Source organism: Lygodium microphyllum, chromosome 6 (genome assembly GCF_053477565.2).
Source record: "Lygodium microphyllum isolate KBCC chromosome 6, Lygodium_microphyllum_v1.1.10, whole genome shotgun sequence".
NCBI lineage: Eukaryota > Viridiplantae > Streptophyta > Polypodiopsida > Schizaeales > Lygodiaceae > Lygodium > Lygodium microphyllum.
Genome location: NC_141140.1, coordinates 50,492,121 through 50,516,104, shown reverse-complemented (window position 1 = coordinate 50,516,104; position 23,984 = coordinate 50,492,121). Strand labels below are relative to the sequence as shown.

Sequence of the window (23,984 nt, the reverse complement as noted above, 5' to 3'; positions counted from 1 at the left end):
CTTGGGGGATCGCTTTTTGCTGGTTAGATAGAAATTTTATTTGTCTCTCTTTGGATAAGATATCTAATGATATATGGAATATAAATAGATATAAAGTTTATTTTGAGTACTAGCGTTCCTTCCACGTAACATTTTGTTGATTTAAATAAATTACTACAGTGTTTTGAATTATGTGATTCTAGATTGGTTCTACTCTTAAGTCTTTTTGAAAATACTAACCCCAATCAAGTCTTTTTTTGAAAGAATGCATGGTCTCTCTTGGCGTGCAGGCTTTGTGAGAATCTATCAATATGGGATTTTCACATCGGTCAACTAGCAGAGATTATGTGTTACGTATTCATAGGCATAGACTTGACTCTACGCGTCATAGACGACGACAAGTTGCTAGGCTTAGGACTCAAATGATTCAGCTACAAACAAAACATGGTCGAAGGGGCACAAAGAGACGTATTTTGCTATGGTTGGGTGCCAAAACATTTCACAGAGAGAAGCTCTAGATCACGGTAGTGTGATCCATGAGGGAGTTTTGAGTACCTTGCATAGTATGCAAAATATGCCTTCTCGCATGGGGGTTCTAGATGGGAATGGTGAATTGATTGAGCAACAATTTACTTTTACTATGAATTATAATTGCAATATTGAAAAAAGTCAGAATGTAGGAAATCCTGTGATTAATGAGTCACGTGTCAATAATGGTCCAACCTTTAGCCCTCAAAATGGAGGTTTTTGCTCCATTTTGCATGCTTTGCCTACAATGGATATTCATCCTGCAACTACAATATTCCTATTTCAAGACCCAATTGTGCATTCCATGGGAAGTGTTTCTGAGATGTGTGAGCGATGTTCGGCTAAATTGTGGAGATGTGAGACTCAAGTGCAAGGATCGGTTTTGTTTGGTAAACATTGTTGTCGGAATGGAAAAGTAATGCTACCACCATTGCAATGTCCACCATAGCCATTGCATGATTTGTTGCATGGTATACATCCTCAAAGTAGAGTATTTAAGAATAATATACGGGCATATAATAGTGCTCTTGCATTTGTGTCACTTGGTGTTAATGTTGATGAGTTTTTATTTGTTGCGGGAAATTCTTATACCTTTAGAGTGCATGGCTCCATTTATCATCGTATAGGACCTCTGCTTCCTAATGTGCAACGACAAGAACGACCAAGATTTGCACAACTTTATGTTTATGATACTGAGCATGAGTTATCTAATCGATTGGGTATTATGCCTAATTTATTGCCAAATTTACTTGGAGAGCTTCAGTTTATGATGCATCAATACAATGTATATGCGCAAGCTTTTAGATCCATGGGTATGCAATTGCAAAACAATCCCTTGTATGATTTAAGAAAGACTATTTTTGGCATTTAGCAGACTAGTAGGCAATACTCAACTCCAATGGCAACTGAAGTTATCTAATCGATTGGGTATTATGCTTAATTTATTGCCAAATTTACTTGGAGAGCTTCAGTTTATTATTCATCAATACAATGTATATGCACAAGCTTTTAGATCCATGGGTATGCAATTGCAAAACAATCCCTTGTATGATTTAAGAAATACTATTTTTGGCATTTAGCAAGCTAATAGGCAATACTCAGCTCCAGTGGCAAATTGAAGTTGCGGCTATCATGCTAGGACAAGGCGATGAGAATAGTCTCGATCATAGAGATATACATGTTTATAGTCGAGATGGACGATGTATTGCTATTTCGAACTTGCACAGGGCATATATGCCAATGCTATATGTTCTTCTTTTTCCTATGGGTGATGATGGTTGGCATGTAAAGGTGCCTTATAGTAATGTTAATATTCCAATTAATGTGCATGGATTGTCTAATAAGGATCGTGTTACTCAGATGCAATTTTATGCATTTCGACTACAAGTGCATGAGGACACTGAGGTTTGCATGTTGCGTGGTAGTCGATTGTTGCAACAATTTATTGTTGATGCTTATTGTAGTGTAGAGCAATGTAGGTTAACTTGATGTCATCAGAATCAATTAGTTTTATGCTCAGAAGTTCATAAAGGCTTGGCAGATATGATGGGATTGATGGATAATATGCCAGTATAGGTTATTGGTGCCTTTGTTGGTAAAAGGGTGGTTTTGCCATCTTCTTTTACTGGTGGGCCAAGGCACATGTATCAGTTGTATCAAGAGGCTATGGCTATAGTGTGGAGTAAGGAAAAACCATATCTCTTTATAACAATGACATGTAATCCAAAGTGGTCAAAGATAACTAATGCTTTGTTTCTTAGACAGATTACTTATGATCATCTTAATTTGACTGCTCAATTCTTTCATAAAAAACATGCTGATATGATGCATACATTATTGAAAATGAATTTGTTTGGAAATGTTGCATGCTATGTTAGTGTGATTAAGTTTCAAAAGCGAGGATTGCCACATTCTCATACTTTGTTGATTTTGGAGCACCATTTTAAACCCTCTGAAGCATGCCATTATGATAGGTTTGTTTGTGCTGAGTTTCCTAATAAAGCAAGGTTTTCAGCTCTGTTTGAAACTGTCCCAAAGCGCAATGTCCATGGTCCTTGCGGTGCATTGAATCCCAAGAGCCCTTGCATGCGTGATGGTCGATGCACTAAAAAATTTCCTTGGAGGTTTGTGAATGTGACAACTATTGATAGCTCTGGCTATCCTATTTATAGAAGACGTAATGATGGAAACACAATCACAGTAAAGGGTAATACTATTGATAATCGATGGATTGTTCCATACAATCCTTACTTGAGTAAGAAATATAATGCACATATAAATGTTGAGGTATGCTCAACAGTGGCAGCTGTTAAGTATTTGTATAAGTATATATACAAGGGACATGATCGTGCAACCATTAAGTTTTCTGTTGGAAGCTCAAGGTTGAATGGTATGAGCATTCGTGAAGTAGATGAGATCGAGAGTTATTTGATGCACAATATGTTTTTGCTTTAGAAGCGTGTTGGTGAATATATGACTATGCATTGCACAATGAGAAGCCTGATATACAACGGTTGCAAGTACACTTGCCTTGTGAGAATTGTGTGGTGTTTCGAGATACAAACAATATATCAGATGTTATGCAAAATGAAGATGTTAAGAAAACCACCCTTACAAAGTGGTTTGCATGCAATCATGTTCATCTAGAGGCTTGAGCTATTCACTATCAAGACTTCTTGGTGTACTGGGTGTGGAATGCACAGCAAAAGGCATGGACAAAGAGAAAGAGTGTAAATACATGTGGTTGAATATACTTTGTGCTCCCTACATGTGGTGAGCATTATTACTTGCGAATGCTCTTAACAGTGTCTCGTGGATGTACGTCTTTTGAGGATTTGCGTACTGTTGGCAATGTGATGTATAATACTTTTAAGGAAGCTTGCATTGCAAAGGGCGTGCTAGAGGGTGATGACGAGTGTGCAATGTGCTTGGGAGAAGCTGCCTCTATGCAGATTAGTGTCCAATTAAGTGCTTTATTTGCTGCAATTTTGGTCTTTTGTGAGCCTGCTCAGTCTGGTCAGCTTTGGGATAGGTTTATGGCACCAATGGTAGATAATATTTTGTATAAATTGCCAGCTGGATTATACACATGTATCTTCTGCAAATCTTCACCAAGAGGCATCAAACAAGGCTTTATTGCGTCTTCAAGACATTTTTGTTGGGGTAAAGGCGCCTCTGCCGTGCCGCCCCGTGTATTACTACACTGGCAGTACCCGCCACTGCACACTACAGGTGGCGGGCGCCCGTCACGTCACTTTATTCTTTACATTCATTTTTTAGTGACTAGTAAATAAAGGAAGGCCTGGTCACACATTGTGACTGTTGGAGTTCCCATTTCTTGTCTCTCTCTTTCTTGCTCTTGCTCTCCCGCCATAGCTCGTGTGCAAGCTTCGATCCTTCTCACCTTTCAACTGGTATTAGAGCTTGGCTTCCTCTTGCTCGAGCTCGACTCGGTGCTTCTCTACCTTCGCATCGACTCCCTTCACGCATTGGATCTCCATCCCAGTAGCCATATCCGATCTCCCCGAGCTCCTGTCACTCCCCAGCTTCCCGAGCACCTTCCCGGCCTATTGAGGCACCTTCAAGGCATTGATATTGAGGTATTTGATCATTCTTTCAGGGTTTTATTTCAGTCTACAGGTTGCAAACAACGACGGCAGCCATGGCTTCAAACCCTTGAAGCTTATTCTCCTCATATTGTGCCTTACACCTATCAAGGCTCAAAGAGGCTTGTCATAGGCCTTTGATAGGCCCTTCTTGAGCCCCCCATTACCCCCTTTTCAGCCCATGTGGAGCAGCAGCAAGTTCAGCACCAACAGGGCAGATTGCACCATTTTTTTCCAGGCTGTTAGCACTCGTGTACTTCAGCTCCACACTTGGCCATTGCTTCTTGCTCTCTACCTTGATCAAAAGGGCTATAGACTTCATGTTTGATGTCATTCAAGCTTTGGGCATTGGTCTTGATCATTCGGGACTGATTTCTTCAGATTTGGGACTGTCATAACAGGCTGAAAATAGGGCAGCACCATTGGCATTAGGATTTGTTGCTTATACTCCATTCTGGTTGTGCTATTTGATGCCCGTATGCGGTCTACATGATGCCTAGTGCCTTGGGAATGTATGCACATGATTATGCCATGATTTTGGCCTGAAATATTGGCTGATTTGGGACTGTTATTTACTGTTATACAGTGCTGAAAACAGGGCAGCCACACTTGGCATTGGCATTTGATGCTTATACTCTACTACGATTACCTTGTTTGATGTCCGTATGCGGTCTACATGATGCCTTATGTCTTGGGAATGTATGCATTCGATTTGCCCATGATTTGGCATTATTTTTGGGCTGGAAATTGACAGTTTTGGACTGTTTAGAGCTATTGTACATGAGCGGGCTGAAGCTCATTTGTCACATGTATTGCTTCTCTATCGATACCGGATGTATGCTATGGGTTATGTCATGATGTATTACACTTTGGGGATCGATTTCGAACTCATGATCGTGATTCCGGAATGCTTTTGAGCATCGCATTTGCTCCATTATTATTGGTTTGTCATTGGCAGTTTGGTCGACTTGACTGGCATTTGGGCCGCTTATGCCTATATGTCTGTACTTGACGGATAAGCTCTATGCATTACATGCTTTGGTTGGTGGTTGATGCCTCTTAGTTCGTCCATGCTTGACAGATATTTTGGAGCTCCGATTTGGATGTTTTGAGCACTTCCAACTCACAGGGATATTGACTTTGGCTTGCTACTGGATGTATTGACTTGACAGAGATCTTGCCATTGGGATTATGTTTTGCTTAGTGGTTGCTACATCAGTTGCTTCATGTATGTCATGCTCTTGGAAAGCATATGACGCATTGACTTGGTCACTTGTCACCGGTACTTTGTCTTGGGTTGCTTGAGCCCTTAACTCGATTGTACGCCTTTTGTGCCAGTGGGAGCATCTTGCATACTTACTTGACCTTGAGCAGGGATTACATGCTATTGGAGCAGTCTATGTCATTGAGCAGTTATGGATGTATTGAGACTTTGGGATTATACTCCGACAATTGGATGTTGCATTGAGTATATGTCTTGGTTCACAGGATGCTTATGAGCTGAGTCTCAATTTTGGATTTGCTTTCTTTTGAGCAGACACCTATTTGTGTCAGGTTTTGGCAGTTGGTTCTATATTTTGCCTAGATTGTCTGGGGTGTGCCTCTTACTGGCAGGTGCTATTTGACATCTCTCGGTGTTATGCTCGTGTATTTTCACTGTCATTTGGCTTTTCTTTGTCCTCTTTATGCCGGCTTTGGACTTAGCATTGTTTAGTTGACATTAGATCCAGTTTTGGGACAGTTTGCTCTCATTATTGCAATTCTGAAATTTATTACAGCAAGCATTTATTGGTGGACTGAGGAGTAATTTTTATGCTGAAATATCCTGATTTGGTGTACCGCACCTAGTACTAAGTGGACAGCATCTTTTGGCACACTTTTCTCGCCATTTGGAGCTCATTTCAATGGATTTTGGGCATTTTCTGCAGTGAAACAGCCATCAGTTTTACATTGTCTGTGCATTTCCAGCCTGCATTATGGCATCCTCTTCGACTGATAATGCCATATTTAACATCACAAGGTTGGATGGTACCAAGTACTCTTATTGGAAGAGTCAAATTTGGCAGGTCTTGGTGCAGAAATCTCAGATTAAGCCACTTTGGTTGAGTGGGGAGCAGCCTGAAACTATGGACAATGACGACTGGCTTGAACTTGATGAGCTATGCAAGTCCACGATTGTATTGTCTCTCACTGAACATGTACATTATAATGTATTTGAGGAAGCACAGAGTGCATGGAATCTATGGAATAAGATCAAGAATCTTTATGATAAGAAAAGTCCGGTGAGTTCGGTCTTCCATGCGAAGACAAAACACATTGAGGTAAGGTATGACTTCATACGTGGTGTCGTGGAGGACAAGTCTGTTGACCTTGTCAATATCTCCACTTACGAGAATCCTGCAGATCTGCTCACGAAAAGCCTCACTACTGAGCGCTTTGCCTTCCTCAGGAGATTGATGGGCGTTGGATGAGATGTTGCCTTTCCTCATCCCTTGTACCTATGTACAGTTGTACTGTCTTTTTCTTTTCTTTCTCTCTCACTGGGGCAGATTCGCCTTTAAGTGAGGTTGTTGGCGTAAAGGCGCCTCCGCCGTGCCGCCCCGTGTATTACTACACTGACAGTACCCGCCACTGCACAGTGCAGGTGGCGGGCGCCCGTCACGTCACTTTATTCTTTACATTCATTTTTTAGTGACTAGTAAATAAAGGAAGGCCCGGTCACACATTGTGACTGTTGGAGTTCCCATTTCTTGTCTCTCTCTTTCTTGCTCTTGCTCTCCCGCCATAGCTCGTGTGCAAGCTTCGATCCTTCTCACCTTTCAATTTTGCGGCAGCATGGGCGAAGATTGTCTGACTTTGATGGATTGCTAGAGCCTCATTGAACAGATTCTCAGTTGTGTGCTAACCCTCTTTTAGAAGATGAATATGCATATAATCTACTAGAGCAACGCAGAGTTTGTCTTTCTATGGAGGCAATGTTGAATGATGGACAGAGAGTTGCATATACTGCAATTATGGATGCTATTGGTGCAAACTCTGGGGATGTTTTTGTTTTGGATGGTCCCTGTGGGTCTGGGAAGACATTTCTTTATAAGTGTTTGCTTGCTAGGCTACGCAGTGATTGCCATATAGCATTGGCAACGACATCATCTGGCATTGCTGCTTTGCTTCTACAGGGTGGTTGTACTGCTCACTCGAGGTTTAAAATTCCATTAGATCTAAGTAATCGATCCACCTGTAATATTCCTATTCAGAGTGATCTTGCTCAACTATTGAAACGGTGGAGTCTTATTTTGTGGGATGAGGCTCCAATGATGCATAGGTATGCATTTGAGGTAGTTGATAGAACTTTAAGGGATATTATGAGTTGTGATAAACCATTTGGTGAAAATGTCACTTTACTTGGAGGTGATTTTAGACAAATCCTTCCTGTCATAATGAAGGGCTCCCATGAAGATATTGTTAATGCAACACTTTGTTACTCTCATTTATGGCAGTGTGTTAAGGTGCTAAGGTTGTCTGGGAATATGCGGATGTCAATTGTTGGTGATGTAATCGATAATGGGTTTATTGGTTGGATTCAAGGGATAGGGGATGGAGTGGGTATTACAGAGAATTGTGATAAGTTACATATTCCATTTTGCATGGTGTTAAAAGGACACTCTATTGAAACCTTGGTTGATAGTGTGTACAGTGAAGTATCCACTGTGATAAACTTTGGAGCATATTTTAGCGAGCTGCTATACTTGCAACGTGGAATACGGAGGTGGACTCTTTGAATCATCATGCATTGCAATTGATGCATGGAGAGGTAATACAGTACTATAGTGCGGATTTGATTGCAAAGACAGATGGTAGCTCATTTTTGTACTCTATAGAGTATTTAAATACACTAGATATTGGAGGTGGGTTTCCTCCCCATCTATTACTGCTAAAGATGAATGCACCTATTATTCTGCTTGGGAACTTAAATCTAGGAAAAGGTTTATGTAATGGTACACGATTAATATGTAAGGCATTCAATAGAAAGGTGATAGATGCTGAGATAATAACAGGAACAAATGTAGGGGAACGAGTTTTCATTCCTAGGATCGCTTTTATTCCTAGCACTTTGCAATTTCCATTTACTATGAGGTAGAGGCAATTTCTTATTTGATTGGCATTTGCTATGACCATCAATAAGTCGCAGGGGTAGACTTTGTCTGTTGTTGGTCTTTACTTGAAGACACTGATATTTACACATGGACAATTGTATGTTGCATTTTCAAGGGTGAAATCCTCATGTGGTGTGAGAGTCTTGCTAGATGAAAATGGGAGCATTATGAATGTCACAACGAACATTGTATACAAGGATGTGCTTCAGAAGATGCAATAAGGCGTATTACTTTCTTGCAAGGATCCATGCAAATATGTGGTTTTTTGGAGGGTGCAATGGTATGCTTGCTTTTTTGCAGGGATGTATCCTTTGAAATTTAATAGCTTTGTAGTCATTGCTTGGCTCATATGTGAAATGGCCTTTATGCCACGTTTGATTGGTATATACTCAATAGTAACTATTATTTCCTGCACTATGTTTAAGTGTTTACTCCACTTTTGCAGATGCCTGCTCCATGTTGGGGCTATTATCTAGCTTCTGAGTATCATAAGGAACTACAATGTATCTTGCGCGTAGTAACAACGCATGATATTATAAGAAGAACGCTTGCAAGGGTCATTGAGCGTTTATATGATGATGTGAATATAGAGATTTTACTTCCAGTTTTTATTGAGGTGGTGCATTGTGGATATACTCAGTGTTTTCGAGTGCATATGGGTGAAGTTGAACATGATAAGAGGTTTCGACGATCTCACACTGATAGAATACCAAGGGAGTGGCCGACATATGAATTTAAAGACCTCGGTTGCTTTGTGATACTACATCAAGCTATGACAATGCTTGCTGAGTGGTTTGAAGATGTTACGCCAGGTATTATTATTCTAAAGTTAAGTAATCTTTGTCAATTATTAGATGTGTTTACGTTTACATTGTGGCTTTCTAAAATTTTAGGTGCAAGAAAGTGTAATATTTCCACACAAAAGAAGTTAGTTAGTTAGTTGGAAAGTTAGTTAGTCAATTAATAAGTTAGTAAGGTTACGAACTAAAGACTAACTAAGGTAAAAACTAACTAACATTAATAATTAAGGATTTTTATTTAATTAAAATATATATGTTAAAATTTTGAGAGTCGTAAATTCAATATTTTTCTCAGATTGACAAGGACCGTAGCTACCCTTCACGTAAGTTACAACGTGAATGAGACTTATGAGCTATATTACTCATTAGTATTAATGTGTACAGTTTGGATGGTCCAAAAATATTAGATTTTGGGCAAAACTAGTATATTTTAGATATTATCCTAAAAAAAGATATGGAGATTTCTAAAACTGGATGTCATTTAAAAAAAAAGACAAGTAATGTTTTAGTTAGTTTTGGAGATTTTATAAAAATAAAAAAATAAAGAGAGGGATTTGCGAAATCGCGCGTGTCACGATCGCAGTCCACGGACATAAAACAACACTTCGAACAGAGGAAAGAAGAAGGAGTGAACTAAGAGCTTTTTAAGCAAGTGTCTTAAAGTTTTACCCCCATTTTGGAGCCAATGGAACCATCAGATTTATGATTTGAGCATCAGATCACTGATCTTTCCAAGATCCCCCTCCACAAAGAGCTCCACTTCTCAGCCACAAGCCCTATTCTCTAATTCACTATAAATATGAGGCATGGGGAGGCACAAGGAAGCATAAGGAGACCCTGAGAGGCTGTGAGAGAGAGGTAGAGATAAGGATATCCTCCAAGAGAGAGAGAGAGAGAGAGAGAGAGAGAGAGAGAGAGAGAGAGAGAGAGAGAGAGAAGAGTTACCCCGAGAGGTTGCACAATTCTCTCTATCTCGATCCTCGACTTAACCATCTTCTCTTACACTCTCCCATCTCAAATCTATTCCACCTTAATCTCTTAAGTCTACTTGCAGACGATGGCCCCCAAGCGAAGAATGTCACGTGCGGATGGCAATCCCATAACCAACAACAAAGCTTCAGACGAAGGCATCACTGTCAATCCAATTGCGGTACCGGTCGTAAGTAATGTATTTTCAAATTGATAGATGCTTATTTTGATTCTCGTATGAGATACGTTAGGCCCCATACTATTATGCACGGGTATAGGTCATCGGAAGTAATAAATTTTATCTCACAAATCCAAAAGATCGAGCTTGCAAAGTGCATGTATTAAGGAAAGTTAATTGCACCTAGTTGCATATGGCTTGTTTGTTGATAGAGCAATTACAAGGAAGAATTGGTTAGGGGTTATGGATAGCATAATCATGACATTAAAAATTGAGCATACAAGAGTTAAGTAAAATTTACATAGAATCGCTCTTTGATCCCAAGGGGAATAGCGTATATGCGATGGAAATGTTATTGCGACTATTCTTGCATTGTTTGGCAAGAATACAATTGGTTTTTGTTGGTTGATCGAACAACATCCTAAATGCTTTTACATTCAACTAGTTGTTAGTTTGTTGTTTGGATGATTCTTCCAAGTGCTCGTGATTTATACTAAATGCATGGCAAGGGTCTGTGATGACAAGTTGCCATGGGGATAAAGGAATGTTTCCTAGAAAATGATATTAGGGCTGAAAGCCTTGTTGTGCTCGATTCCTAAAGGATTTAATTAAGGAAGGATATATTGCACGTGTGGATCACCTCCATGATTGCACCATGGATTAACCCAAAGAGGGCATTGCTCGATTCATGGGCCGAAGATCGAGTGGTGAAAAGGCTAACCATGGGAATGATGTTTCACTCCTAGACAGCTTGCAGGTCAGGTGGAGCTCTAGACACCCCTTGCTAGGTCTAGAATGGAGTTGAAGACCTTCGTGGCCCCCAACGTCTGGGCATGTTGGGAGATCCTATTCTAGATAAAGGATTGAATTTGTGGTGCTATGTGATTTGGACCAGTTACTTCCGTAGGGCAGAAGGGATACTTCTATTGGACAGAAGGGATACATAATTTCTCCTGTATGGGTGGGAGACAAAGATTAACTTGAAGATAAGTTAAGGAACTTGTTTGTCAATAGATTGCTTTGCTCTATTTTCGTTTCTGTGCTATAAGTTATCCGAATGAACCTTGTTTCCTAAAAGGCTTAATTAATGAAGCTGACTTTAAATGTCACACATAAATGTGGTAGAAGCTCATTAGAAAACTAAAGCTACTGAGGGAAGCGGGTGGGAGGAACCCCTGACGGGTCCGTTCTAAGGCAGGGTGGTCCCAAAGAATTGGGAGGCTTCTCGCAAGATTTTACCGTCATTCGACCTTTAGAAATTGTTAGGATAGAACCTCGATTCATACCGTTTTAGGGGATCGGGATGGGACTATTCCCTACGGGCAGAGAGGTTGAGTGGCGCATCCGTCTTGTTTCCCGTTCTCTTTGAACCAAGTGTGACACGGGTCTACTTCGGCTTGGGTATCTCTGTGTAAAGTAGGATGTCCAAGAGAATGTTGTTTGGAGACCTTGGCCACTAGGACCCCAAATTTTAGGTCGATCCTAGTGAGTTCGGCTGTGAACGTTCCATTGCAAGGCAGATTCGGGAAACCCCCCTAGGCGACAAAACTCGAAACATTCCATGGGAGTGTACAAAAAGAGAGGAAAGACTGTCATGTCCCCTATAGCATCGCCAAGGCGAGGAGTGGCAACGGGACTTGCTTCACCTACCATGTTGTGTTGGAGCGTTGAAAATTTCCCCTGTTTCCTCGAAGAAAAGAAAGCTCTGTTTTGGTTAGGCTCCCTATGAAAATTTTGGTTTTTTGGTTCGCATTGGCGCAATCTCTAGAACAAACTTTGGTTTTAGGCTCTACTTTATCTATGTGTATTATTAATACTGAGGGTTTTTTTGTGATGCTTGGACACACTTAGACTTTGTAATTGTGATATCCAAGGATAATATAGAGGTACTTCTAACTATTGCGCAAAGCAAGTATATATACAAGTTTACAAGTTTGGTGCATGGTCATTACACATATATATGAGTGTCAGTGGACCTATGTACAAATGCATTTTTAGCCTTTTATACATGCAAATACAAGAGAGAGAGGGACAGAGAGAGAGAGTGCATGTGTGTGTGAAAAGGGGGGGGGGCGGGGGAAGAGATGGAGGGGTTGGGGGTAAAGGAGAGGGGTAAGAAAGGGGAGGGAGGGGGAGAGGTGAAAAAGAGGGCAAAAGGAAGACATACAGGTTGTAGAGGGAGAAGAGAGATGAAAAGGGAGGAGGGAGGGAACGAGGAGGAGATATGCAAGAGAGAGAGAGAGAGAGAGAGAGAGAGAGAGAGAGAGAGAGAGAGAGAGAGAGAGAGAGAGAGAGAGAGAGAGAGAGAGAGAGAGAGAGAATATATGAGAAGAGTCATAGAGAGAGAATGGGGGGTGATAAGGGGTAGAGAGAGAGAGGGAGAGAGCCAAAAAAAAAATAGTAAGAGAGATTCAAGATAGAGAGAATATAAAATATGCATTTCGTATGTCTTTTGTTTGTGGTCAGGTGTAATGTTATTTCTAATTGTAACATGCAAAGCAAGTATGGGTAAAGTTTACACGTCTGGTGCATAATAAAAGGTGTTCTATACATATATGAGTCTCTATACATCTAAATGCAAGTACATGTCTATCCTTTTGTGAATGCATGAGAGAGAGAGAGAGAGAGAGAGAGAGAGAGAGAGTAAAACAGAGGGGAGAGATGCAAAAGTTGTGTGAGGGGTTGCAAATAGAGGAGAGGGATAAACAAGGGGAGGAAGGGAGAGGTGGAAAGGAGGGGAGAGAGGAAGCGATGGGTGTTGGAGAGAGAGAGAGAGAGAGAGAGAGAGAGATAACATACATGTGAGAAAATTCACAAAGAGGAGAGGTGTGAAAAGGGTAGGGAGAGAGAGAGAGATTAGCAATAAATAGTGAGATAGATTCAAAAAAGAGAGAAAATAGTGAGCACACATGTGACCTCTTATGCTCGAGGACGCAAAAGAAGAATATGTGTTCATGCTATGGTTGTGCAATTGTACAGATGTTACAACTATTTAGATGCTATAGTTGTGCAATGGAAGTGAATTATATAGTGTTTTTACACTCAAAGATGACAAAGTTACTATGCGATAGGAAAGTGAAGCTGCCACGCGCGATTTGCTTCCCTGTTGCCCCACTTTGTTATGAAACATCATTAAGATATGAAGTCCCTTTATAATTGTTATTGACATTGGTCCTTCGAACCCAAGTGGGAAGCACATACCAGCTCACCACGAAGGGCCGAGGAGCGACTAGTGCACTCTTTAAAGCCAACCAAAAGTTACCACGTGAGCGCGTGAAGACTAATCCATGTTCGCTTAAAGACTGAACCGAGTCGTACTAGTTCTAATGGCAGTCCAAATTGGAACGTGACGAACCACAGCAGGCTAATTACTGAAGCAGAGTGGTAAGTAATAAGCAACAACAAAGCAAACGAGGAGCACAGGTCGGGAAGCCGGGCTGCGAAGATGACGATCGCGCACAATGGATCTGCTTCCAGAGATATGGACCGCGATTGGAAGCCGCCCCCCCCTTCATCCGAAACCCCTTCGCACGGCCTGCGTTTGAACAACACCTTATGCGGCTCCAAAGTCCCCTTCCGCACACAGGACGGCTCCCGCACGAGTGAGTCTTCCCTCCTTCCATGGACATTCTCACAGGCTTGCCCTGTATCCTCTTCACTCTTTATTCACGCATTTTCTGTAATCCCTTGGCGCTCTATCTGTAGCTCTATGTTTCGATAGTTCCAAACATAGGATGCAACGGCTGTGCTTGGTTCTTAGTAAAAGTGAAAAAAATGTTGCACAGACCTCAGTTAGAATATGCTGCAGGACCCATGATACAGAAGTCAATTGCATGTGTGAGATGAGTTACTAGATGATAAAGGTTTCTGGAGAGCACACGTGGTTTAAAAGGTTCAATCAATGCAAAGGGGTACGAATCAGACCAGGATTAGGAATACGGTACTTGTGGTTGATGTACCGTGAGTGTGGAGAGTGAACGTGATGAGCACCTGGTACCACATTGTTGAAAACTGATCTCTTGTGGATTGTGCAGTTAAGTGGTACATATGCGGTCCAACAGTTTATGACTCATCCCATGTGGGTCATGCAAGGAATTATGTTAGTTTTGACATCATACGAAGGGTTCTTGAGGTACATCAGATTTTTTTCTTTGCAGTCTATGTTATGGTTCTAGCATTTTGGTTTTCATCAATGTAACATCTATTGCACTTTTCAGGGTTACTTCAATTACAATGTATTTTATGTAATGAATGTGACCGATGTGGATGACAAAATAATCAACCGAGCTCGACGCAACTATTTACTCGATGACTATTTGAAGTCAGCTTCACACACCATGCAGGTTTGACACCAGTTGTTCCTTAAAGCCATGCTCTCAATTTTGGTGCACAAATCTACTAGATTGTAAGTATCATGTTTTGTTTATGGATTGTCATTAAGTTTTTTTGCATTCTTCAGTTTATTTGTAGAGGTTGAAGGGCATCAAAAGAGGATTGTTGTGTATAATAGGTTTTATTTACAACCCTAAGGCAACGTAAGATTGCATTTTCTCATAATAATGTGATCCTTGGGCAGTTTTTCTTAGCGGGTCTCCTAGTCTTTGGATGCTAGTGGCTTGGCACTTATACGATTTTCTCATGTTGTGATTTTCATTGCTTCTATAAAAGCACTGTGCTCTTGACTAGCTAGTGCAAATTTTTTATGTTGCTCATATTGGTTTCATGTGAAAGAGGATACTAGGTTTGGAATGTGATATCACACCCTATAGTTTTGATCTTTGCGATTGCTCAACGTGAAGACCAAACTACCTAGGCATGACAAATAAATGTGGTGTTGTGTTTTGGTGGTAGGGTCCTTACCAACTTCATTTCTCTCAAGGAGGTTGATGATATTGTTTAGGCCTTGACCAAGTGAACATCGTCTGAGATTGTATATGGTTATCCTATCAACCTTGCAAGGAAGTCCTGTATAAGTAATTATGCAGTGGATTAAGGTTTTGATGTTGAAATGGGTTAGGAGGGAGTTTTAAGGGGTCAACAAAAGGAAGTTTCCACAAGGGGTGAGGGGCTACTTGAAGAGCTAAAAATAGAGATTGAAATAAACTCGAGAGGTCTTGTGAGGATATGAATCCTAAGAATTGGAACTCATAGGATTATGAGTGAGAACCCAAGGGCTAACAAAGTGTATAAAATATACGATTAACACAATTGGCAAAAGAATACGCAAAGAATGGAATGAAATGGATAATACACCAAACAGATGAATAAAGTTATAAACTCAATGGACAAATTGAGTATACGAGGTATAATATATTGGATGCTCAAGGAGCAAAGGGCTGTCCCACAGCCATTCTCTTTTGACAAAGTGGGCTAATAAGAAGCGTGTTGTACTTTCTAGGATCCTAAGATCGACAATCAAGCCTTGCATTGAATGTTGGATGATGAAGATGATGGTCAGCTACAAGTAGGATTAGACAGCCAAATGCAGCTGTTTTGGGCTTGTTCGAGAGGGTGCAAGGCTGTGCAACATAGCGAGGATAGCAAGAGCACTCCTAGACAGACAAATGCAGCAGTAGTTGCATTCATGACGACTCTTGGGGGTTGTTGACAGGTGGCAACAACAGGAAAACTGCAAATTGCAGTAGTTGATGAAACCAACCTTCCTTCTGTGGATGGGTGGTAATTCCTTGATTACAACTAGTTACAGTAGGAACATTTATTGCAAAACTGAGAAATGCAAACTAATGTACAATCTTGGACAATAGGCACCTTGTTGGTCCCTTTTAGTGTTTCTTTAACTTAATTGAAGAATAAGTTGATATACAATGGGATTTTCCCAATCCCTTTTAGAATTCCAACTTCTCTGGCCGTCCAAAATGACCAGCAAGTCTTCAATCAGATTTGTCCCTTGATTTGGGTAGTCAATTGGCCTTCATTTACTTTGATGGAGATAAAAAATGCTCCAAATTTATTGATTTGTTGGTCCCTTCATTTGAATTTGACTAAAAACAGCTTCAGCCTTGTTGAATCAAGTCTTGGAGTTTTCAATTGTTGGCACGCTTCTCAAAGCTACTACTAAACCCTAATGTCTGTTGTAGATTAGGGTTTATAGCAGATAAATCTGAAATTTCTCAGCCTTTGGTGATCTTAATGTTGTAAGTAGAAAGGTTGGGAGATGAGAGAGAATGCTGAGGAGAGAGAAAATTTGGACTTTCTTTGCGAAAAATGAAGAAACTTTGTTGCCTTGTCTCAACAACTTGTAGGTGCTATCACTTGCTGTTGATTGGTCTTCTTCTGCCTTGGCTACCTGAAAAGGTTCTTCAATGGCTACAAATCAGACCAGTAGAATCTCCTCCCTCTCTCTTGTAGGTTGAATGCACTAAAAATGTCTCTCTCTAGTCTCTTAAGACGTTTTTTAGTCTTGCATGGGTATTTTTAGCAAGTGGCAACCTTCCAAATGGTTTTTTCAGCATTATCCATAATTAAATATTAATTTTTAGTCTTCAAACACTAAAAATTAATTTAATAATTATTTCGATGCCCAAAAAAGTAATCTGATTGGTCAATAATTAATTTGGCTAGGCAACTTCCATTCTTGAGTGTTTCTGCGCCATCTTTGACCATCAGATTAGTGTTAGGTACCATTAAACGCTACTTCTCTAGTGTCACCAATGGCCAAATGAATGACCTAGGCCAACAATTGACACCAGATACCACCAAGTACCTGTGCGGCATAACTTATAGCAACTTTTGCCTTTGACATTTCATTATTTCCTAGTGTCCCGGGCTCATAAATTTACTCTAATCCTAGTAACACCTCACACTGCAACATTTACTTAACCATGTGATTAAAAATTAATCCACATATTAAGTGAGGTTTTAAAAATACATATCCTCATGACAACCCTCCCTCTTAAAATCCTTGCAATCGTCCCTGATTGCATTGCTAGATGCATCAAAAGCAAAATAGTAGACTGGAAATTCCACAAGGCATCATAGTTAACACAACATTGCGCACTGTTGCTCAACCGTTCCATATGTTCAACACATGCTGAAAATTATCAGCCTATCATAACATAACATAAAGACTTTCAAAGAATCTCAAAAACAACGCCATATTATCATGTGACATGTCCATTTCTCATGAGCTCAACTCATCTGGTAAAACCGAACCATAGCATAGCATAACTAAGTATAAACCATGGCTAAAACATCAATGGTATCATAACATATGCTGTTGTTCATAGAACGAGATGTAAACCATTGAAAATTGAGCATAATCTAATCATAAACCGATCACTTGCTGATCTGAGAATTGATCACAAACTGCTCTAAATGTGGCTCCAAACTGATCACAAACTCATTGCAAAAACTGACCAGCCAATTGATGCAAAAACTGATGCAAAACTGATCCCAAAAGTGACCATAAACGGTTCTCAAGTTGATAAAAATTGAGCTGAAACTAATCAGAATTTTTGTCTCAAAATTAAGGCAAAATTCATGTCAAATTAATCATAAGGTGGTGCAAAAGTACAGTTCCAATGCTCGAGTGAAACTCATACTCATCTGCACACATCTCATAGTGACTAGTATACTAAGTAGTGACCTCATGCAAACATATTGTCACCACAGCACCTTGGATGCATGTTGAATATATTAGAGATCCACTACATACAAGACCTGTCCATAACTGGAGGGTGGAAGTGCTACCTTCCCCTTGAGCATCAGGCAATACTTCGGACCCCTGCTCTGCTAAACCTGATGGAGCATGAACTAAAGTCAACTCTAACTGAAAGGCATCTAGGTAAAGTTGCAACAACTGAGGATGGTTTGCCAAGTCATCCTCTTCCATCCATTTGGCATCCATTGGTGAATAATTTTGAAATTTCACCAAGTATCTCTTGGAAACTTTACCTTTGACCTTTCTTTCCTTATGTGCTAAAATTTGCTCGGGTACCAAAATCTCATTCAGCTGAGGAGGTTAAATTTCATAGACACATCTTCTCACACATCACCATGAAAAGGCCTTAGAGCATCAGGCAATACTCCAGACCCATGCTCTGTTGAACCTGATGGAGCATGAAATAAAGTCAGCTCTAATTGAAAGGCATCTAGGTAAAGCTACAACAACTGAGGATGGTTTGCCAATCATCCTCTTCCATCCATTTAGCATCCATTGGTGAATAATTCTAAAATTTCACCATCTCTTGGAAACTTTACCTTTGACCTTTCTTTCCTTATGTGCTAAAATCTGCTTGGGTACCAAAATCTCATCCAGCTCCTCAACCTTAGGTTGAATTTCACTTACACATTCTCTCACACATCACCATAAAGAGGCCTTAACAAATTGACATGAAAGGCATTGTGTATCCGCCAATGTGGAGGTAATTTCAGCTGATATGCCACATCGTTGATCTTCTCCAACACCTAGAAGGGCCCATAGTATCTCATATTCAACTTTGAATACAATCTTTCTCTTTCTTTCATCTTTTTCAGCCTTGCCTTTCGCAACAATATGTAATTGCCCTCTGCAAACTACAAAGCACGTCTGTGGCGATCAGCTGTCCTCTTTTACTTTTTTTTGCGATCTCTGAAGTGCTTACTTTATCTTTGCGTAGGCTATATCCAAGTTTTCTACATAACGATCAGTCTCAAAGATCTTATCCTTAGTTTGCAGAATAGGTGGTACCTTCGTGCTACTCTCAACCACCTCAAATGGAGCTTTGCCTGTGGAACCATGGACTATGTTGTTGTAAGAAAATTCAACCAAGGGCAAATACTACTTTCACTATGTCTTGTGGTCTAGCATCTCAAAAGATCTAACACTGTGGAATTTGCTTCCTCAGATTGACCATCTGTCTGTAGATAGAAAAACGATGAGAATTTCAGCGTAGTATCCATATTCTCAAACAACCCCTTCCAAAATAAACCAGTCATTTGAGGGTCTTGATTACTAATGATCAACCTTGGTATACCGTGATACTTAAAGATATGCTGCAAAAAAAATTGTACCATACGATTAGCCTTTATTTTCTTCCTCACCAGAATAAAATGGGCTTATTTGCTAAACTTGCAAATGATAATCCGTATCCCATGATTCCGTGTAGGTGTCCTAAGAAGCTAAAAAATAAAGTCCATTACAATGCTTTGCCAAGGTCTATCTGGTAGGCAAGGGTTGCAACAAACCTGATATCTTTTGCCTGTCCTGCTTTACCTTCTGACATATGATACGTGTCCTGATAAATTGTTCTATATCATGTCTCAAAGTTGGCCAATAAAAAAATGCTTCACTGCCTTGACTGTGGCATCAATACCTTTGTGTCTTGCATTCGGAGGACTGTGACTTTCAGTGATAAATTTGGGCCTTAACTGCTTTGTGATACACAATTGTCCATGCACCATAAAAAATCTATCTCTTAGCACAAAGTGTTCATGCCTTTGGCCATTGGAAAGCTGATCATAAACATTAGCAAAGTCCAAATGAGCAACTTATTGCTCTTTCATGGCATTCAACTCAAGGTGATAAACCATGCTGACAGTTGAAATTTGTGGCTTACGTGACAGTGCATAAAGTGAAACATAGAGAGAACATTTGCCCATCTCATATGCTAAGAAATTATAACTTTCATGCACATTTCTCAAAGGTAGCCTTGATTGTATTGCCTCAACCTTTGCAGGGTCCATGTAAATACCATTAGCCGATAGAATATGCCCCAAAAAGTGGATTTCATGCAAGAAGAATTCACTTTTCTTGTTATTGATAACTAGCCTATGCCCACGCAATTCATTGAACACAATGTCCAAGTGTCTCCTATGCTTTGCCTTGTTCTTTGAATAGACAATCATGTCATCAAAGAAAGTGCCCATAAATCCTCTATGCAGCTTGAAGATGTGATCCATCATCCGATTAAAAGTGGCAGGAGCATTCGTAAGTCCAAAAGGCATAACAAGAAACTCATACAATTCAAAAGATGACTTGAAAGTTGTCTTAGGTACATCTTCCAGTCTAATGCGTATCTGATGATATCCACTTTTTAAATCTATACGGCTGAATATGGTTGCCTCTTGCAATCTATCCATAACATCATCAATTTGAGGAATCAGAAATTGATTCTTTATCGTGATCTTGTTTTGAGCACAATAATCAATGCATATATGCCATGAATCGTCCTTTTTTGCACCAAAATTAATGGAGAACAAAAAGGAGATGAGCTGGGATGAATCAACCCTTTTTCTAATCGCTCATTCACCTGACTCAATCTCTTGTTGGGCTGCATTGACTTTCTATGGTGGCTTATTAGGGGACTACTTCTAGGGATAAGATCTACGCCATGATCTTCTGGCCTTTCAAGCAGTAGCTGCCTTGGAAGTGACAGAGAGAAGCAATTAGCATATATTTTCAGAAATGACATGTGATCCTTAGAAAAAAAACAAGTACACTAAAAGATGATTTTTCATTCCCTTAGAAATGGCAACTGTAGATACAACAGGGACAGATTTACCTTTCAACTTTACACCGAGTATGAATACTTTTCTCTTATATTGAATAGTGATCTTTTTTGCATGAGAATCAATCATTGAATGCATACGATGACACCATGGCATACCAAGCAATATATCACAACCCTCAAGTAGAGCAATGAAGAACTCTTCGCTGTCCATGTTCTTGTATATGCAACTGAAGCTTCTTACTGAGCGGTGTGAGGGGCTTTGCATGGCCTTTACATGTTATTCCAACTTTCCTCGGGAGTTCCACCTCATCCTCTTTGATGCCTAGACGGGCTGCCATGTCAACAAAGATGAAGTTGGCTCGTGCACCATTAGCAAAGAGAATCAATGCAAAAAGAACTCCGGTTTGGCTGTCCAAGAAACATCAGCCAACAAATCTACTGATGATGATACTTAAGTCAACTTTGTAGAGGACTATGCATTTCTTACGTGCAATTATGATTCTTCAATGGCTGATTCAGTATTTAATGCTACTGAAACGCAGCAAACATAGTATTTTGACAGTGGGGTGTCAAAGCACATCACTTCTAGGAAGTGTTTGTTTACCTCTTTGCATTCAGCCCTTGCTGGGAAGCCTGAACAATAGCAATTATGATGCATGTGGCATTGTGACAGTCACTATTACTGTTGCAGATAGTTGTGATTTCATGCTTCTAGATGTCTGGTTTGTACTTGGCATTACAAATTCATCTTTGAGGATGACAAATGCATTGTTAGAGACAGAGAGATGGATTATGCACTTAGGCTGTCTGGCACCCTGCATAAGGGTCTATTTTTGTTGGATACATATGACAGACAGTCTCATGATGCTTTAGTAGTGACTACTCTTTCGCCCGCTATGCAAAATGCGGAGCTATGGCATGCCCGCTATGGACACTTGAGCTTTGGGAGTTTGATGATGCTTCACAGGTGTCATATGGTAGATGCATTGCCTCCAGTGGAGACTCCACCTCCTCCTGCATGTGAGGAATTTATTTTGAGCAATATGCATAGGTTTGCCTTCAAAAAGGTTGGTGCATTTATTTTGAGCAATATGCATAGGTTTGCCTTCAAAAAGGTTGGTGCAGTGCATGCTGTCCGAAAAATGCAGCTTATTCACTCTGATGTTTGTGGTCCCATGAGGACATGTGCACTTGGAGATCATCAGTACTTTGTTACATTTATTGATTACTACTCTTGGTATACGTGGGTGTATGGGCTGAAGGAAAAATCCAATGTGTTCATGCATTTCAAACATCTTGTTGCAAAGCTTGAAGCTGAAATTGACTTTAAAGTGCAAACACTTCGCACAGATAGAGGGGGGGAGTACATGTCTCGTGCTTTTGAGACATATTTGCTTGATCATGGCATTACGCATAGAATGACTCCTCAGCAAAATGGTGTTGCTGAAAGAAAGAATTGGACTCTTATGGAGATGACTCGTTGTATGCTAAAAAGCAAGGGGCTACCTCATAAATTTTGGCTAGAAGGCCATCAGTGTGCAAATCATGTGTTGAATCGTGCACCCACTAAGGCTTTGAAGACGATCACACTGTTGAAGCTTGGCATGGCAAGAAACCCAAAGTAGACTACTTTCGGGTGTTTGGTTGCATAGCCTATGCACATGTTCCGAAAGAGCTTCGTGGGAAGCTTGATGACAAGGCTGTAAGATGCATATTTATTGGCTACAGTTTGGAGAGCAAGGGCTATTACTTGTATGACCCACGCACGAAGAAAGTCTTTGTTAGTAGGAATGTCCTATTTGCTGAAAATGCTGCATTTTCACATGAATTGTTTCAAATGCCAGACACCCATGACATTGGTGGTCTTTGAGGGTCTTTTGCCACTTACTTTGGAGTTTGTGCTTGCTGTAAATGGCAGGACAGACTTAATACAGCAAGCTGTTGCTGCACCATATGCTCCTGAACAGTTGGGTATCGATGATGGTTTGCCACATGCAGTGAAAGAAGCATTACAACATGATATAAATGCAGCTAAAACAGTCCCAAGATGGTTGTTACAGACTGTCTAGGAGAGTAAAATGGATGCTCCTATAACTCAACACACTAGAAGGGCTACCAGAAATGCAGCAAATGATGCAGGGGGGGTACATTTGATTGATTTTACAGAAGCGTAGATGATTGTGATGAGCATGTGTTTATGAGCTCACTCTAGGATGATGATGAGCCTATTTCCTTTGACGAAGCTCAACAAGATGTACATTGGATGCATGCCATGCAAGATGAGTTAGACTCTATTGCCACTAACTCTACATGGGATCTTATGGATTTACCCCAAGGCCATTGGCACAAAATGGGTTTTTAAATTCAAACGCAAGGCTGATGGTACAATTGACAGGTACAAAGTACGGTTGGTAGTAAAAGGCTATGCATAGAAGAAGGGCATAGATTATGAAGAAACTTTTGCTCCTACTTCTTGTATGAGTACAGTGAGATGTGTGATTGCAATGGCTGCAAATTATGGTTGGAGAGTACATCAGTTGGATATTAAGACAATATTCTTGAATGGGGATTTGCATGAGGATGTTTATGTGTCACAACGTCTAGGGTTTGTGGTTAAAGGGAAAGAGCACATGGTATGCAAGCTGTGTAAAGCTCTTTATGGTCTCAAACAGGCTCCTCATGCATGGTACTCCAAAATTGATGCTTATTTGGCTAGCAAAGGGTTCAAAAATAGTCCAATTGCTCCCACTCTATACATTAAGAATGAGGGGGGGGGGGGGGGGAGGGGGGACTTTGCTGATTATCATTCTTTATGTAGATGACATGCTGCTCATCGGACCTACAAAAGAAAAAATTGTAGATTTTAAGGCTGAATTAAAACATGCATTTTCTATGTCAGATATGGGCTTCCTATACTATTATTTGGGGATTCAATTCACCCAAAATCAGCATGGTATCATCATGTCACAGTCACAATATGTGGGTAAGTTGTTACATAGGTTTAGTATGCAAGATTGCAAACCTATGTGCACTCCTATGGAGCCAGGCTGTCTATGCATGATGGTGAAGAGATGTTTGATGTTGCAATTTATAGCTAGGCTGCTGGCTGTCTCATTTATCTTTGCAACACACGCCCTGACATTTAGTATGCAATATCTCAGGTGAGTAGGTATATGCATAGCCCACGGACCATACATTGGCAAGTTGTCAAGTGGATCTTCAGATATTTGCAAGGTACTCAGTCACATGCATTATTATTTCCTAGGAGGGGAGACTTGCACTTACAAGCTTACAGTGATTCAGATTGGGTTGGTGATGCA

General features: G+C 40.3%; 2 protein-coding genes across 2 annotated transcripts in view; both read left to right on the top strand.

Annotated features, from left to right (window-relative positions):
- The first annotated feature begins 565 nt into the window (after nt 1-565).
- On the top strand, nt 566-8,487 carry LOC148034545 (uncharacterized). The gene is made up of 6 exons (XM_087680678.1): nt 566-722; nt 3,313-3,522; nt 6,999-7,447; nt 7,610-7,663; nt 7,846-8,246; nt 8,382-8,487. The coding sequence occupies exons 1-6, from the start codon at nt 566-568 to the stop codon at nt 8,485-8,487; spliced, it is 1,377 nt and encodes a 458-aa protein (XP_087536804.1).
- A 4,972-nt stretch (nt 8,488-13,459) lies between these two features.
- LOC148034544 (uncharacterized) overlaps nt 13,460-23,984 on the top strand; it is an 84,943-nt gene continuing 74,418 nt past the window's right edge. Inside the window, exons 1-3 of the mRNA XM_087679479.1 lie at nt 13,460-13,815; nt 14,248-14,345; nt 14,431-14,556. Of these exons, the coding sequence (XP_087535605.1) occupies nt 13,659-13,815; nt 14,248-14,345; nt 14,431-14,556 (381 nt within the window). The 5' untranslated portion in view covers nt 13,460-13,658. The remainder of the gene's footprint in view (nt 13,816-14,247; nt 14,346-14,430; nt 14,557-23,984) is intronic.

Coding starts and splice junctions, on each gene's coding strand:
- LOC148034545 (XM_087680678.1), top strand. CDS start 566: ATGGGGGTTCTAGATGGGAATGGTGAATTGATTGAGCAACAATTTACT. Junction 723..3,312: donor CTTTAGCCCTCAAAATGGAG/GTTTTTGCTCCA, acceptor TGCTCTTAACAG/TGTCTCGTGGATGTACGTCT. Junction 7,448..7,609: donor TGCATAGGTATGCATTTGAG/GTAGTTGATAGA, acceptor CATTTATGGCAG/TGTGTTAAGGTGCTAAGGTT.